The sequence below is a fragment of the Myotis yumanensis genome, unplaced genomic scaffold, assembly GCF_028538775.1.
Source record: "Myotis yumanensis isolate MYYU_CA2020_CCGP unplaced genomic scaffold, mMyoYum1.0.hap1 SCAF_1, whole genome shotgun sequence".
In the NCBI taxonomy this organism is placed as follows: Eukaryota; Metazoa; Chordata; class Mammalia; order Chiroptera; family Vespertilionidae; genus Myotis; species Myotis yumanensis.
Window position 1 is genome coordinate 210,616,850 of NW_027223752.1, and position 18,371 is coordinate 210,635,220.

Here is an 18,371-nt window from a genome sequence, read left to right on the forward strand (position 1 = left end):
ACTATAGTTGTACATGGCTTAGTTTAATTGATATGCTCCTGAAAGTTCATGTATAAATCAAATGTTCTACATATAAAATGAATTACAATCTTAAATGGAGTTACATGATATTCCCAGAAATGATTTAGCTTCTTTGTGAGTGAGCTTCAGTTGGCAGAACAACCAGCTAAAATATAGGAACTTGCTCTTTTCAAGCTATCAAAGTCCTGCATCTAATAGATGAGGAAGCACTACATTGTTCCTGAGGGTTGGCTTGAGGATCAGCACTCTCTTTCTAATATTGACTACTACGCACTCAGTTAAAAAGACATTAGGTCAACAGTAGTTGGAAATCTTAGACTTAAGGTTTAGATAAAGAGCAGAAACACAACTATTATAAAATGTCTGGAGAATAATGACCAGGATCACAATTCAAAATCTGTTCCTGTGAAGAATGGCTGAGGGGCCTGGAGTTTTAAAGCCCGGGATGCACCATGGCCGTCCTTGGGTTTCTGGGCCATGGCCTGGAAGAGGGGGCACACCTTTTCTGTATGCTCCCACAGGGCAAAGATAGAACCAATCATTGAAACTCACCGAGAAATAAATTCTCATTCAACTAAAGTAAGAACTTATAGATACTAAATTTGTCTACATAAGGAATTGTCTCAGGAAATGATGAGTTATTATCACTGGAGGTATTTAAACCGACTGATGAGAACTTACTGGAGACATTTCAGCAAGGAATCCAGCTTATTTCAGTAAATTAATTTTCTGTTCAACTCAGGGCCAGTCCATTCATGATGGCCCATGGCACTTGATTGAGGAGTTCTAAAAACTTACGGGAAAAAAAGATTAGCCCTGGCCAGTGTGGCTCAGTTGGTTCGTTGCCTCCAGAAAGGATGGGCCGCATTTACGGCAGGACTTCTGTTTTGCCACGTGGGGTTTGCTGATTGAGACCGTGCTGCCCAAAGCCCTCTTTCTCTCTATTTGACTCTCAGGTTCTTTCCTAAATAAATGTGAAGTGTTCAGAGTGTATCCTGTTGGGGAGGTGAATCTGCTCGGAACACATGCGAGTCTCAGGCACCTTGCCTGGTGCTCAGGGTTCAACAATTCATGGTGGAAAATAGAACTTCAGATCTGTCAGCTCTGTCCCCTGTCACCCAGTTTCTCACACCTAAGTCTGTGAGTTTTGATTTTAAAATTCTGATAATAAATCAAGATTGTAATTTTGCTATGTTACTATCTTCCATTTGCCTTAGTTCATCTTTTTAAGCTTTTGCTTTTGCTCATCTCCTGGTAGATAACTCAAAGTCCTAGGCATATTTTTGTTTCAGCCACTAGAGAAGAAGAAGAGAAATGTTAAGAGAAACAAGAGAGATATTTAGAATTGCCTTTGGGAAGGCACAATTTGTTCATTTCCTATCAATGCCCTAGTCACCCTTTCAGAAGCGGCGGAGTTTCCTAGAAAAAGGATCCTGCACTCCAGCTCTCATTACTTAAAGTTACTGTAGAAGTTTCCCGTCATTTCAAACACACAATTGATTCGGTGTTCCTGTTGCGACTCCATCACATTACTAAGGATGCCCATAATATGAGATGGCCTCTAGCTGAATAGTCCAAATGGGCGTCTAAGTTGTTATTGGAATGAATTTTCAAAGCTTTGCTCTATGAGAATTATAAAGCCTCTCCCTTACCATCCAATTTATCTTCAGAATTTCTACTGCTGCATATTGCTATATTGCCACACTACTTTTGAATTGAATTTTACTGATAATGTTTTAGTAAAAAAGTAACAAAATTGCCTTCCTGTAATATAATTTAGAAGGCTTACTGTGTTCTTAAATATGTTATTTTATAAGACAGCATGTACCAATCTCCCATGTAAATGCAGCCCTGAAATCATCTAAAAAGCACTTGGAAAATATAATTTGATTTAAAACATTTCTTTGAAGAATTCAGGAATTATATAAAGTCAGCATAAGCTTTTTTATTACTTTTTTCTAAATGGAGAATAATTACATGCTGTTACTTTCTTTTACTAAAGATTTTATCTCTGTCCCAAGAACTCTATGGTGTCAAAAATAAATGCAAACATTATAGCATTGCATTTTTTATAATCATAATTTTTAAAAAATTATATACATCAGTAGGCAAAGAAAAAAGACATACTTTGTTGCTATTACCAACTAACTATTCTGAAAGTCATTTGTGGCTTACTTCCCTGATTTTACCTGCTGACCTAGAAATAGCAGTCTTTATTATTATTATTATTATTATTATTATTATTGTTTTTAATCCTCACCAGAGGGTATGTTTATTGATGAGAGAAAGAGTGAGAGAGAGAAACATCAATGTGAAAGAGAAACATCGATTGGTTGCCTCCTGTACACACCCGACAGGGGATTGAACCCACAGCCTTTTGTTGTACAGGATGATGCTCCAATCAACTGAGCCACCCCGCTGGGGCACCAGCAGTCCTTTCAGCCACACCAGTGCTGGCCACCTGGCTGTTCAGGTGCTCAGTTGTATCATAGTTCCTTTTCAACCTCATTCAACCTCCAGCAACACAAGTTGAAAATGCTTTTTGGCATTTTAAATAAAATATCAATGATAAGTAAGGTTCCATTTTATGAGCCAAAAATAGCTCCATGTGGGGGTAATAGAGTCAGATAACTCCTGGAACTTTTATTTTACAAAGATGTAAAGCTAGAGAATCAGGCCATGAGGCTCAAGTCTTTCTGAAAATGCCTTGTCATGTCACTGACAGTTTCTCAAGCACACGTATTTCGAGCTCAGTGAATTAGTATGTTGGCTTTTCACCTCAATAATTCCTTGGTATTATGTAGATGTGGCTAGAATTTAGATTTAATACTTGTGATTCAATTCATTCAAAGATCTGTACTGAAGGCATCATTTCATGATGTACAAAAATCAAAACAGCTGCAAAAATAATTTAACAATAGCAAGTTTCTTTGGTGATTTGTTAATCCTCTATCCCATGGGCCCTGGTAAGTATGCCAAGTATTAATGAGAATCAGGTTCATGTTGGTTAGAAGGGTATAGAATTTATATTCTCTTTCAAGGGTGGTTATGTGGTTTTACATTATTCACACCCATCTTAATTTAAGCTGTGTTTATCTGTTGGTATTTCCTCAAGTTTCTGTTTTAAGGGTGACACCCTGCTCTTGGCCTCTAAGTGAGACATTTAATTGTAGGGCTGTCACCCATAGCAATTTTACTGACATTTTTCTCTGACATGGGAATTATTTCAAGACTGAACAGCATGTGTAGAATTTGCTGACACGAAGGGAGGGATCAGGTGAGCAGGGTCGCATGAGCTCCTGTACAGACCGATTAAGTTGGGAGTCGGTAGTGATGGCTCTGCTCCCGACTTTGCTATGGATAGCTTTGTTCTAAGCAGGCCACCACATTATCCTTGGACTGTAATTCATTCATTTCTCCAATAAATATTTGTGGAGTGCTGACTGCACATACTAGGGATACAGCAGCAAACAAAACAGACAAGAATCCTTGGCTAATGGAGCTTATACCATATTGGAAAGAGATAGACAACAAGCAAATAGATAAATAAATAAATAAAGTAGATCAGATAGTGATAAGGGCAATGGAAAATATCCAGCAGGAAAGCTTTGGGAGAATGGGGTATGGTGGCAAGAGATGCAATTTATTTATTTATTTATTTATTTATTTATTTATTTTTTTAATTTTTGCTAAAAGTATTACAAAGGGTATTACATAAGTGCCCTTTTTATCCCCCCCACCCTTGACAAACCCCTGCCCTCCCTTACCCCCCAGTGTCTTATGTCCATTAGTTATGCTTATATAGATGCATACAAGTCCTTCGGTTGATCTCTTACTCCCCTCCCTCCTGTCCCCCAACCCTCCCTGGCCTTCCCACTGCAGTTTGACAATCAGTTTGAGGCAGCTCTGCCTCTGTATCTATTATTGTTCAAAAGTTTGTAATGGTCTTTATTATCCATGAATGAGTGAGATCATGTGGTGTTTTTCCTTCATTGACTGGCTTATTTCACTTAGCATAATGCTCTCCAGTTCCATCCATGTTGTTGCAAATGGTATGAGTTCCTTCTTTTTTACAGCAGCATAGTATTCCATCGTGTAGATGTACCACAGTTTTCTAATCCATTCATCTACTGATGGGCACTTAGGCTGTTTCCAGATCTTAGCTATGGTGAATTGTGCTGCTATGAATATAGGGGTGCATATATCCTTTCTGATTGGTGATTCTGGTTTCTTGGGATATATTCCTAGAAGTGGGATTACAGGGTCAAATGGGAGTTCCATTTCCAATTTTTTGAGGAAACTCCATACTGTCTTCCATAGTGGCTGCACCAGTCTGCATTCCCACCAGCAGTGCAGGAGGGTTCCCTTTTCTCCACATCCTCTCCAGCACTTGTCGTTTGTTGATTTGTTGATGATGGCCATTCTGACAGGTGTGAGATGGTACCTCATTGTTGTTTTGATTTGCATCTCTCGGATGATTAGTGACTTTGAGCATGTTTTCATATGTCTCTTGGCTTTCTGAATGTCCTCTTTTGAAAGGTGTCTATTTAGCTCCTTTGCCCATTTTTTGATTGGATTGTTTATCTTCTTTTTGTTAAGTTGTATGAGTTCCCTATAAATTTTGGAGATTAGGCCCTTATCAGATATGACGTTGGCAAATATGTTTTCCCATGAAGTGGGTTTTCTTGTTGTTTTGTTGATGGTTTCTTTTGCTGTGCAGAAGCTTTTTATTTTGATGTAGTCCCATTTGTTCATTTTCTCTTTAGTTTCAACTGCCCTAGGAGCTGTATCAGTGAAGAAATTGCTTTGTCATATGTCTGAGATTTTGTTGCCTTTGTATTCTTCTAGAATTTTTATGGTTTCCTGTCGTACATTTAAGTCCTTTATCCATTTTGAGTTTATTCTTGTGTATGGTGTAAGTTGGTGGTCTAGTTTCATTTTCTTGCATGTATCTGTCCAATTTTCCCAACACCATTTATTGAAGAGACTATCTTGACTCCATTGTATGTTCATGCCTCCTTTGTAAAAAATTAATTGAGCATATTGGTTCGGGCTAATTTCTGGACTCTCTATTCTATTCCACTGATCTATATGTCTGTTCTTGTGCCAGTACCAGGCAGTTTTGAGAACAGTGGCTTTGTAATACAGCTTGATATCTGGCATTGAGATCCCACCTACTTTGTTCTTTCTCAGGATCGCTGCAGCTATTCGGGGTCTTTTTTTATTCCAGATGAATTTTTGGAGAGTTCGTTCTAGGTCTTTGAAGAAGGCCATTGGTATTTTAATGGGAAGTGCGTTGAATTTATAGATTGCTTTGGGTAGTATGGACATTTTAATGATGTTGATTCTACCAATCCAAGAACATGGTATGTTCTTCCATCTGTTTATGTCTTCCTCTATCTCTTTTTTCAACGTTCTGTAGTTTTCTGCGTAGAGGTCTTTTACCTCTTTAGTTAAGTTTATTCCTAGGTATCTTAATTTTTTTGGTGCGATGGTAAATGGGATTGTTTTTATAATCTCTCTTTCTGAAAGTTCACTATTGGTGTATAGAAATGCCTCGGATTTCTTGGGGTTAATTTTGTATCCTGCTACATTGCCAAATTCATGTATTAAGTCTAGTAGTTTTTTGATGGAGTCTCTAGAGTTTTGTATGTATAATATCATGTCATCTGCAAATAAGGACAGTTTTATTTCCTCTATTCCAATTTGGATGCCTTTTATTTCTTCTTCTTGCCTAATTGCAATGGCTAATACTTCCAGGACTATGTTGAACAGGAGTGGTGAGAGTGGGCATCCCTGTCTTGTTCCTGTTCTTAGGGGAAATGGTGTTAGTTTTTGTCCATTGAGTATGATGTTGGCTGTGGGCCTGTCATATATGGCTTTTATTATGTTGAGGTATAATCCTTCTATTCCCACCTTGCTGAGAGTTTTTGTCAGAAATGGGTGTTGGATTTTGTCGAATGCTTTTTCTGCATCAATTGATATGACCATGTGGTTTTTTTCTTTCAATTTGTTTATGTGATGTATCACGTTTATTGATTTACGGATGTTGTACCATCCTTGCATCCCTGGGATAAATCCTACTTGGTCATGGTGTATGATCCTTCTGATGTACTGCTGGATCCGATTTGCTAAGATTTTGTTGAGGATTTTGGCATCTATGTTCATGAGGGATATTGGCCTGTAGTTCTCTTTCATTGTGTTGTCTTTACCTGGTTTTGGTATTAGGGTGATGCTAGCTTCATAGAATGTGCTTGGAAGTGTTCCTTCCTCTTGAACTTTTTGTAGTAATCTGAGGAGGATAGGTTTTAGTTCTTCCTTGAAAGTTTGATAAAACTCCCCTGAGAAGCCGTCCGGTCCTGGGCTTTTGTTTGCTGGAAGCTTTTTGATGACTGCTTCAATTTCTTCCATAGTTATTGGCCTATTGAGATTTTTTGATTCTTCCTGATTGAGTTTTGGAATGTTGTATTTTTCTAGGAATTTGTCCATTTCCTCCAGGTTGTCTAGTTTGTTGGAGTAGAGTTGTCCGTAGTATTGTTTAACAATCATTTGTATTTCTGTGGGGTCTGTTGTTATTTCGCCTCTATCATTTCTGATTTGGTTTATTTGGGACCTCTCTCTTTGCTTCTTGGTGAGCCTGGCTAGGGGTTTGTCAATCTTGTTTATCCTTTCAAAGAATCAGCTCTTGGTTTCATTGATTTTCTGTATTGTTTTTTTGGTCTCTATTTCATTGATTTCTGCTCTAATCTTTATTATCTCCTTCTTTCTGCTCACTCTGGGGTTTTCTTGTTGCTCTCTTTCTAATTCTTTGAGTTTTAGAGTTAGATGATTTACTACCATTTTTTCTTGTTTTTTGAGATAGGCCTGTAGAGCTATAAACTTCCCTCTCAGGACTGCTTTAATTGTGTCCCATAGGTTTTGGATTGTTGTGTTTTCATTGTCATTAGTGTCCAGGATGTTTTTAATTTCTTATTTGATCTCATTGGTAACCCAATCAATATTTAATAACATGCTCTTCAGCTTCCAAGTGTTTGAGTATTTTGGGTTGTTTTTATTGTAGTTTATTTCTAACATTATGCCATCGTGGTCTGAGAAGATGCTTTTTATGATTTTAATCTTCTTGAATTTGTGGAGACTTTGCTTGTGACCCAATATGTGGTCTGTTTTTGAATATGTCCCATCAGCACCTGAGAGAAATGTATATTCCATGGCTTTGGTGTGGAGTGTTCTGAAGATGTCAATTAAGTCCATCTGATCTAGTGAGTCATTTAGGATTGCTGTTTCTTTGCTGATTGTTTGTCTAGTGGACTTATCCAGTGATGTCAGTGGTGTATTAAAGTCCCCTACTATGATTATATTGTTGTCAATCTCTCCTTTGATATCTTCCAGGAGTTTTTTATGAATTTGGGTGCTCCTGCATTGGGTGCATATATGTTTACCAGGGTTATATCTTCTTGTTGTATTGATCCCTTTAGTATTATGAAGTGGCCTTCCTTATCTCTGGATATGGCCTTCACTTTGAGATGTATTTTGTCCGATATAAGTATTGCTACCCCAGCTTTCTTTTCCTTTCCATTTGCGTGAAAGATATTTTTCCATCCCTTCACTTTCAGTCTGTGTGAGTCCCTTCTAATGAGGTGGGTCTCTTGTAGACAGCAGATGTATGGGTCATGTTTTTTTATCCATTCAGCCACTTGATGTCTTTTGGTTGGAGCATTTAGTCCGTTTACATTTAAAGTTATTATTGAAAGGTACTTGTTTGTAGCCATTTCTTTTTGTGTGTGTGGCTGTTTTCTTTCTGAGGTTGTTATTTCTTCTATTTACACCAGTCCCTTTAGCATTTCTTGCATGGCTGGCTTGGTGGTGATAAACTCCCTTAGCCTTTTTTTGTCTGTGAAGCTTCTTATTTCCCCTTCAATTTTGAATGATAGCCTTGCTGGATAGAGTATTCTTGGATTCAGTCCTTTGCTTTGCATCACTTTGTAGATTTCCGTCCATTCTTTTCTGGCCTGATGTGTTTCTGTTGAGAAATCATTTGATAATCTAATGGGAGATCCCTTGTATGTAACTTTCCTTCTCTCTCTTGCAGCCTGTAAGATTCTCTCTTCGTCCTGAACATTTGCCATGGTAATCATGATGTGTCTTGGTGTGGGTCTTTTCGGGTTCACCTTGTTTGGGACTCTCTGGGCTTGTGTGACTTTTTTCTTCCCCACCTCAGGGAAGTTTTCTGATATTATTTCTTCGAATAGGTTTTCTAATCCATGTTCATCTTTCTGTTGTTCTGGCACCCCTATTATTCGTATGTTGTTTCGTTTCATGTTGTCCCAAAGCTCCCTTAGGCTCTCCTCCTGTCTTTTAATTATTTTCTCCATTTGCAGTACAGTTTGAGTTTGTTTTGCTTCCTTGTCTTCTAATTCACTGATTCGGTCCTCCGCTTCTCCCAGTCTACTGTTGATATTTTCAATGGTGTTTTTTATTGCAGCTATATCGCTCTTCATTTCTTCTTGGGTCTTGCATAAGTAGTTGATTTTTTCATCTGTTTCTTCTTGCTTCTTGCACATCCCGTGCATGTACTCTAGGACCCTTACTCGGAATTCTTTTTCCGTCATGTTGCATATCTCTGTCTCACTTAGCTGCTTTTCTGGCGAGTCCTCCTTCTCTTTCCTTTGGGCATTTCTTTGTCTACCCATGTTTGATCTCACTGACATATCTAGTTGTTGAGTCGTTCAATGGCTGCTCCCTGGGTGGCAGTGGCTGCTCCCTGGGTAGCAGTGGCTCCTCAGGCTGTGGTTGCTCCTTGGGCGGTTGTGTTAGCAGCGGCTCCTCCGTTGATAGCAGGGCCTCTGGTGGGTGCTGTTCACAGCTGTGGTGGCTCTTCTGGCTGCTGGAGGGAGGCTTCACACACAGCAACTGTTCCCCAAACGGAGCGTGTGGTGATCAGGAGGCCGCTGTTGCTTGGATCTGCTGGCTGAGGCTATGCTACATGGAAAGACCTGGTCAGCTCTGCTCCTCGCACGGTCCGGCGGGCCTCCACTGCGACCCCGACTGCTGTACCCGACCAGTTCTTCTGTTTCTTGGGATGGGTCGGGGTGAAGTCAAGAGATGCAATTTTAAGCAGAGTGTTGTTCAGGAAAACCTCACTAAGTAGATTACATTTGACCCATCGGGACATAGGGATCTAGGAGGTGAGGGAGACCAGGATATTCTGAATGTTCTGTGGTAACTGACGTAGGTAGGAAAGAGGGCCTGATAGAATCAGTCCTGCAAGTAGATGCAGATGTTGTTGGCAAAGATGTGAGTGTTGGGGCGTAGACATAGGGAGGGTAGAGGGTCTTGCCAGGCATATGTAGAGTTTGGGAGCGAACTACCTCTCAGCTTCTGACATCAGCTCATTCAACAAGGATATCAGAAAGTTATCAATTTATTTATTCTCTTATCAAGCACATACTAGCACCTACAATGTGTCAGGCACATAGTTTGATGTGGGAGATGTAGAGATGAAGAGCACACAGTTCTGCCTTTGAGAGATTCCCTAATAATAGGGAACCAGACACGAAAACATTGAAATGGCTGGACAATGTGAACAGCTTACAAGGTGTGGGGGTAACGCAGAGAGGAAGGAAGAACTCTTTTCATCTGGCATTGTTAGAAATGGCTGCTTCCAGAGGGGTGGTAACAGCTACACTGGGTTTTAGAGGATGAATAGACGTTTGCTGTGTGGAAAAGGTGGGAAAAGAAGGCATGTTAGATAGAGTAAGAGCCTAGATATATTATATATTAGGGAAACTAGTTTAATTTTGCCAGAACATAAAATGGGGTGAGAACAATTGGATTTGAAGATGTAAAATTAGCAGGACTTCATGATTAATTACACATAAATGGTGGGGTTGAGGGTGAGGCAAAGGTTTGGGGACTTGAGGACTTGGGTCGATGGTATTACCACCAACAAAATTAGGCATGTCAGAGGAGTGGTGGTTGTAGTGATGCTGGGAGATAATGAGTTAATATTGTCTCGATCCCGTTCAAGAAGTGCAAGACGGTAATTTCCTTTCAGTGGAGATAAAAACAGCTTTCCTTCTGTAGGAGGTGCCATGATTTATACATTCATGCCAGTGGTACACTGGTAAACTGGCTCCCTAAAAACAAAACAAAACAAAACTGTCGTTTGTAGCATTTACTGATTTCTGTGGTGGATTTCACAGAAAAGATTTCAAGCTAACAAGAGTTTAACAATTTATAGCACACCGCTACATCTTATCCCTTTACCAGTATTTGCTGAGCTCCCGGTAGGTGTGATGCATGCAGCGTTACTTCTCCATATCCGTTTTCCACCTTCCTCCATCTGACAGGTTCTCAGTGGCTACTGTTTTTGCTTTCTGTGGGGCTCAGCCCATGCGAACCACCAACAGGACATCATAGTGTAAGAAGAGAGTCAGGTTGGGTAGTGATCCCCTAGTTTCTTCGTGGCCAGATTACCCTGGTTGCTTGCATCCCACTTGAGAGGCTATGGCTCCTCTCTGGCAGCCTTTCCCATGTACTCTCTGTATGTCCCACTAACTGCCCGTCCCCTTTGTCCCTTAAGTCTGGGATGCTAACAGCAACCCGTCCCAGCATACTGCACTAACCCTGCCAGCGCCTTCGTAGGCGGCCCTTTCATGGAAGGCTTTGCAGTGGTCCTACTCCAGCAGGTCATTTCTTTCCTGCTGGAGCCATGGCTATTACAAATGAAAAATAATGCACAGTCCTGGTTTTTAGAGTTTCAGACCAAGGTGACCCCCAAATACCCTGACTTCTCGCATTATTTTTCTTCAGGCGTGAGACAGTGACATAGTCCAACATTCCCTTGAACACTTGTCTATCTCCATGTCTAAGGAACCTCTTTCCTACCACTCTTCTACCCCATCTATGAGGTGTCTTCAGACCAGCAGAATGTGCTGATGCGGAAAGCTGGTGTTGTTGGTCCACCCCAGAGCAAACAGGCCATCTGATGCTTGTTTGTGTTCCCCAGCAGCGGTGATGAATGCATGTTCCCGTGTCATTCGTGGATGTATGTTCCTGTGTTATCTGTGGCTCATGTTTGTGAAGAGTGGCCAGCGAGGTGAAGAATTTGGGAGCACTGGGCTGGAGTCACAGTAATCGGCTCTGTGATCTCCTTTCTGGGTTTCAGATTCCTCACAATGTAAATGGGAAAAACAAAATAAATTACCTTTCAAGACCCTTCCAGCATTAACGTTCTCCCCAAGACTAAGGACTGCAGCTCTAGGAGCTCCCCGTGACCATGACTTTGTAAGCATTGCTCACCGAACAGCTCAGCCTCACACAGACAGATTCAGGAATATATTTTTATAAAATGATTGTGTGAATGTCATCGATGAATAGTACATCTAACTCAGAAGTATGCCTCTGACCAAGCGAGATACCAAAGAAAAGTGCATCAGTTACCCACGGCTGGAAAGCACATTACCACACATTTAGCAGCTGAAAGTAGTACACAAGTATTATCTCATAGTTCCTGTGGATCTGGAATTGGTCCTCTGCTTCAGTGTCTGTCATATGGGTACAGTCAAGGTGTTAGCCAGGGTTGGGATCTCATTTGAAGGGTCGACTGGGAAAGGTTCCACTTTCACGTTCATGTGATTGTTGGGAGAATTTCAGTTCCAAAGGGCTGTTGGACTGAGGCCTTAGTTTCTAGCTGGCTGTTGGCCAGACGCTACTCTCAACTCCTTGTTACGCGGCCTCCCCAATATGGCAGTGTGCTTCTTCAAAGCGGATAAGGGAGAGAGTCTCCAGCAATAGAGAACTCACCTCTTATTTATGACGGAAATGACATCCCATTACCATCTGTTGTTTGGAAACAAGTCACTAGGCCAGCCCACACTCAAAGGAAGGGGCTCACACAGGCCTGCACACCAGGAGCCAGAGGTTATTGGGGGTCCTCTTAGAGTCTGCCTGGGAGATTCTTTTTTTCTGGAGGGGGATAGTTTTAAACCCTGAGCTCTCCTAATATATTTAAAAATGAGTTTATTTGCCAAACATAAAATGTGACAATTAAATGTAACATGAGATCCTGACTGGGGATTTGTAGGGGTATTTAATTTAGTTAAAGATATTGTGCCAATGTTAGTTTCCTGGTTCTGATCATTGAACTGTAGTTGTGTAAAGTGTTAGCCTTGAGGGAGCCTGGGTGCAGGATATATGGCAACTTTCTATACTATTTTCATAACTTTTCTATAGGTCAAAAGTAGTTAAAAAGTTAGAAAAAGCCATTTGTAAAATTTTAAAATTCTTAGTCACATAAGCCTACTCTGCAGCTGTAGCTTATTCAATAATTTTAACATTAGATCTTATCAGAACTTTTTTTTTGCAGACGAAGTGTAAAAGTTTTTGGGGGATGGTGACATGTTGTTCAAAAGGGAACAATAAAGAAAAATCTGTAATTTGGTAAATAAATTTTTAAAATTGTTGGTAAATTTGCTTAAAACTGTATAGGTAGAATCTCCAAGTTTTTAATAGATAAATCATTTTAGGACATCCCTCCTAGTGGAAACGCAATAAAAACCTCATATCATTATGTAGTATAATTACTCATATAATAACTGTTTCCGGCTTAAACTTTAGTTGAAATGTGTTAGAGACTTTCGCATGACACCAAGGGCACTTCACACATCAATTGAAAATAATCACCATTTCTAAAATAGTATTCTGATAGCCAGATCCGACCCCTGCCTGTGCTGAGCACTGTTTTCAGATGTCAGTCTGCTTGTTGCTTGGATATAGGCACTTAAGTTCCAAAATAGTGTGGTCTATCTCATCCCACTGCTCCATGTGATGAAAGCAAAATACTTCAGCTCCTCATAGGCAGTTGAATGTCATGCTAAACAAGAGCAAATGGCTCCTCATTTTGCTCACTGTTCAAAAGGGCTGCTGGTTATTAATACTCTCTCACTGTTCCACATGTCCTAGTCCAGCAATTTAAAGCTTATGGGCCTCTGTTGGTTACACCTCTTAGAGCTATTTGGAAACACTCTAGACATTTTTCTTAGAACCCATTTTTAGAATGGGAGGCCTAATGGTATTTTAATGTCTCTGTATATTCCCAGAACGAATTTCGAGAAGAAAATGTCTATTACCTTTTGAAATTTAGCAAAGCCGGTGGGGTTATCGCTGCTCCTCCGAGAAGCACTGTGTTAAAGGATACATTTTGATGTATGAAATGTGAGTGACAAAAGCACCATGTAAACTCAGCTCTTCCAAACCTCTCACTTTTCAAATGAGGACACTGAGTCTTGGTGTGGGTGAGCTGTTGGCACAAGACCAGGCAGTGAGGAGTGGCCGTGTGAAAGTTATACGGTGGCGGACTTACCCTTTCTTGCGGGAAGTGTCCATAGGAAAAGTCAATGAGAATGTCAGCTTAGGAGTGAAGACAGCTTTAGAACAGAAAGCAGTCTGCTGGGCCCCTGCATGAAACTTCATTGCTCTTACTGTAGAGCAGCGGTTCTCAACCTGTGGGTCGCGACCCCTTTGGCGGTCGAACTACCCTTTCACAGGGGTCGCCTAAGACCATCCTGCATATCAGATACTTACATTACGATTCATAACAGTAGCAACATTACAGTTATGAAGTAGCAACAAAAATAATTTTATGGTTGGGGGTAAAAACATGAGGAACTGTTTTAAAGGGCCAGAAGGTTGAGAACCACTGCTGTAGAAGATTCCGAGAAAAAATGTGGCGTGATCCAAAAATATGTGGGTCCAGAAGTGAGGGAAGGTCCAGGAACCACCTGGGAGAGTTGAGCCTCCAGAGTTAGCTCTGTAGTGATCTCCCCCTCCCCAGTGTTGGATGAATTTTTCCCTCCTGTAAATGGCATCTGAAATGCCATTAATTAGAGATTCCTTGGCTCCAGCAAGTCTTCTAATGATGCAAATGCCTTTGGGAGGGTTAAGTGTCCATCTGTTATTATAAGTTACTCTGTGTTATAGTCATCCTTCTTCTTCGAAAGCCCAATTGCGATCTGCTCACTTGGGGAATGCAGTTTTGATTGCAGGAAAGGAAGACAGTGTTTAAGAGCAAGTCATGTTCTAGTGGAGATGGCTGTCTAGTGGGGTGCTTGAGTGGGGTCCGGATGATATCAGAGACTGGGGCCTGCGGCAGGGACGCAAAGGCAAAGGAAGAAATGCCAAAGTCAAGCCTTGCTGGTCTTGAAGTTTTACGGTGGGTTATCGCACACCTGGAAAGGAAAGGTACATACCTTTCTCCTTCCCTTGTGTTCCTTGGCCCCTTTGGCAAACACTGATCATTGCAGCTTAACTAAGTGTTTGTAGAATGAAGGAGAACCTAATCTCTGTGTATATGGCTGGTCCACTCTGAAAGTGCCTATCAAGTTCTTAACTGCCCGTGAGTTGAGCTTTGGAACACACATTCCTGGAGTAAGAGCTGACATGTAGTAGAGTAGTTAATAGGGTGGGTTTTAGGTCAGTCTGCCAGGGTGTGAATCCTGGCTCTGACACTCCCGCTCTCAGTGACCCTGGCCAAGTCTTTTGTTTGTCCTGTGCTTCAGTTTCCTTACTAGGGTGTTAGGGATGATAGTACTGGCACTTAGCACTTAGAGCTGCAGTGAGAAATGAAGGTGTCAATGCACACGAAGCACTCAGAAGAGAATCTAGCAACGTGTAAGCTAGTGCGCAGGAATTCTATGTTCTCCACCTTCCTCAGCCATGTACCCACGTTTTAGTTGAGAAAATAGAGTCTCTAACTTCTCTGGAATGAGATAGGAAATGTTATTTAAGTGATACTTTCTTAGTCCTATAAATACCTAATATATTTCCTGAATGGCAGTCAGGTATTCTTTTTACACCAAGATACTTGCCTGGAACAGGTCAACATGTCTTATGCCTTAAGCCTAATCTTTCAAGTGCAAAACCTATCGTTCTACATGTTCACTAACAAATTGAATGACATATTGATGTCGATAGATAGCTATGTGAATATCAGGACTCTAAAAGATATTCAGTTTTGGCCCTGGCTAGGTAGCTCAGTTGGTCCTGATATGCCAAGGTTGCAGGTTCAATCCCTGGTCAGGGCACAAAATCAACCAATGAATGCATAACGAGGTGGAATAACCTCTCTCTCTCTCTCTTTCTCTCTCTCTCTCTCTCAAATAAAACAGAACCATTCAGCTTTAACACAAGTTCCTAAGCTTCAGATTATGAGGTCAAAAGCACTCGTATATGAAGGAAATTGCTGAGTATGCCTTTTTATGTATAAAAAGATCTCTCTCCCAAGAGAGATCCTGTTTGATCAAGGAGCTCTTAAAGCCCAATTATTAGGTCCTTATATGAGCACAGACAATATAGAACAGTAGATAGAGTGTGGACTGAAAGTGGAAACATCTGGATTCTTTTCCCAGTTCTTCCATTAAGAAGCTATGTGACCTTCAGTCAATCCCAGAATCAGGTCCTGTCTCAAATGAAGGGTTTGAACGAGGTGTTGTTTAAGGTGTCTCACAGATCTAATATTGTGTGGCTCTGAAACATGTTAGTGACACTACATTGGCAAAGTATGTGCTTTGCTTTGACTGACATGTAGATTTTCTTTCCCAGTTTTTTTTTTAAAAAATCATTTGAAATGCTCACCAGCCAGGGTGAGAGATGCAGTCTGTAGCTGCAAAATAGAAAAAGCCACCTAAGTCACTGAGCGCTGGAGCCAGAGTGTTTGATGGCATGTCAGTGAATAAAGGCAAGCTCCGGAGCGTCATTTCTCTTACCATTAATAGACAGTTGCCTGCATTTTTCTATTTTGCAGAAGATAAAATAGAAATATGAGAAGATAAGTGACTTTATAAACTGTCAATAAATGCATTGCTTATACTAGTAACTGAGTAAATAACTGAGTTGCCACAGGTCTTTATGTGTCTTTTCCAGGGAGGCAGTGGAAATGAAGGAACAGCCTTCTCTCTGCCTCTCAGGAATACTTTGAATTTCTCAAAGGGAAGAACAGAAATGAGATGAACCTATTTTGTGGCCTACTTCTGCCTTTCCCATTTGGGGGCCTTTATTTCCAGGTTCATTTACTCCTTTTGGCATTAAGTAGAGCTCCTTTTGGATTGACAGGTTTACGTTAACACCTCAAACCTAAGGAGAAAAATACTGGGGGAGTCAGTGCTTCAACAGGAGATCAATGATATATTATGGAACTGGCTTATTCCCTCTAGAACCAGGACATTAGGCTGTCTGACACTCTTGTTATAGGATTGAATGTAGAAATTTAAGTTGTTGACATAGTGAATATGAATTAAGATAATATTACAGCCCTCATGGCCAACTTTAATTTCAGTATTATTTCGAGAAGCAGTCTATAAAAATATTAATTTTCACTTTTCTCTTTTCTTCTAGACATGGACTCCTGCCCTGTCGGTCCTTCTGTGAGGCTGCAAAAGAGGGCTGCGAGTCAGTCCTGGGGATGGTGAACGCCTCCTGGCCCAATTTCCTCAAATGCTCCCAGTTTAGAAACCAACCCGAAAGCAGCAACATCAGCAGGACTTGCTTCTCACCAGAGCAGGAAAAAGGAAAGCAATGTAGGTGTCTGTGTTTCGTTGCATTTTTAACGGTTGTAATTGAACTGTACCATTCCTACAAGGGCGCATACAAATAATGTGTACAGTGCAATAACTTTTATCAAAGTGACCAGACCTATGCAGTCGACATCCGGATCAAGAAGGAGAATCTGATCAGCATCCCAGAAGCGCTCCCGAGGCCTCTCCAAGTAGCCTCGCCCTCCCAAAAGAACCTCTCCCCTGACTTCTAGCTCGTTAGGTAGTTCTGCCTGTTTCTTAACGTGGTATCAATGGAGTCTCACAGTATGTACTCCTTTTGTATCTAGCCGCCTTTGCTCAGCATTATGTTTAAGAGATCCATTATGTGTTCATCTTCGTGTGGTTTACTCATTCTCGTTGTTGTATAGTATTCTAAGATATTATTATATCACAATGCATTTTTCTTGTTGATGGACATTTGAGTTGTTCCTGGCTACTATGAATAGTGATCTATGACTATTCTTGTTCATATCTTTGATTCGCTATGTATTTGTTCAGCAAAAGAGTTTTTAAAGTGGTTGTAGCAATTTATACTACAAGCTATGTGTGAAAATGGCAGTGGCTCGAAATCTTCCCTAATACTTAGTATCGCCTGTCGTTATCATTTTGGCAATTCTGATAATAGTATTGTGGTATCTCTTTGTGGTTTTAAGTTGCATTTCCTGATGAATTTAATTGAATTTTCACAAATTTTTTATTTGAGTATCTCTTTTAGCAAAGTGTCTGTCCAAATATTTTCCCCATTTTTAAATTGAGTAGTCTGCCTTTGTCCTTGACATATACTTCTTTATGCATTCTGGATATGCAGTCTGTGGGGTATATGTATTGTGAAGAGTTCCTACTCTGTGGCTTTCCTCTTCTCCCTCTTCTTAGTGCCTATGGTGGAATAGAAGGTCTTACTTTTAATGGGTCTACATTATTGATCACTTTTGGTCCTCAGATTTCTATTTTTTAAAAAATATATTTTTATTGATTTCAGAGAGGAAAGGAGAAGGTGAGAGAGATAGAAACATCAGTGATGAGAGAGAATCATTGATTACCTGCCTCCTGCATGCTCCTCACTGGGGATCGAGCCCGTAACCCGGGCATGTGCCCTTGATGGGAATAGAACCTGGGACCCTTTAGTCCACAGGTCGATGCTCTATCCACTAAGCCAAACCAGCTCGAGCATCCTCAGCTTTCTAGACTCTCCTGCTTCAGTATATAGGAGTCTCTTTCTAAGTTACTAGGGAGACTCTTTGGCTTTCACACTTAAGTTACAGTTGCTTGTAACTTTGAGTTACCTTTTTCTAGGACATTGATTCTCAGCAATAAGCTATCCAATCCATTGTCCTTATAGTTACTATTCCTCTGTACGTCTCAAACTCTTGGTAAGTTACCCCATTCAGTGCATTCCTTTCCATAGGCATACTATTCCGATTCACCTCTGTTGAGGGTTTTAAAAATTGGACCACCTCCGTATGCCAGGGAATGTCTATCTCCACTTAACCATCAATGATGTTAACTTCTCTACTATCCCAGCATGTGGTCCAGCTCAAGAACCCCATCATGTCACCTCCTTTCTTGGACCACTCCTGGGACTGTCACAAGTTGAGGTTTCCAGAAGCAGCCACTGAGAGGGAGTGTGTTGTACAGGGTATTTTAGGTAAAGGAGATAGAGAAAGCAGGATTGGGCAGAGGGGAATGTTAAAATAAGATCCAGGTCCATAAAAGCCTCAGCTAAATCCAGGGGGAGCTGTGGGGCACATATGGCCTGAG

General features: G+C 40.7%; 1 protein-coding gene across 2 annotated transcripts in view; it reads left to right on the forward strand.

Annotated features, from left to right (window-relative positions):
• The window catches only part of CORIN (corin, serine peptidase), a 207,763-nt gene that overhangs the window by 75,397 nt on the left and 113,995 nt on the right, over nt 1-18,371 (forward strand). For both annotated transcript variants that reach the window (XM_070397080.1, XM_070397085.1), the window contains exon 5: nt 16,414-16,595. In XM_070397080.1, the coding sequence (XP_070253181.1) occupies nt 16,414-16,595 (182 nt within the window). The remainder of the gene's footprint in view (nt 1-16,413; nt 16,596-18,371) is intronic.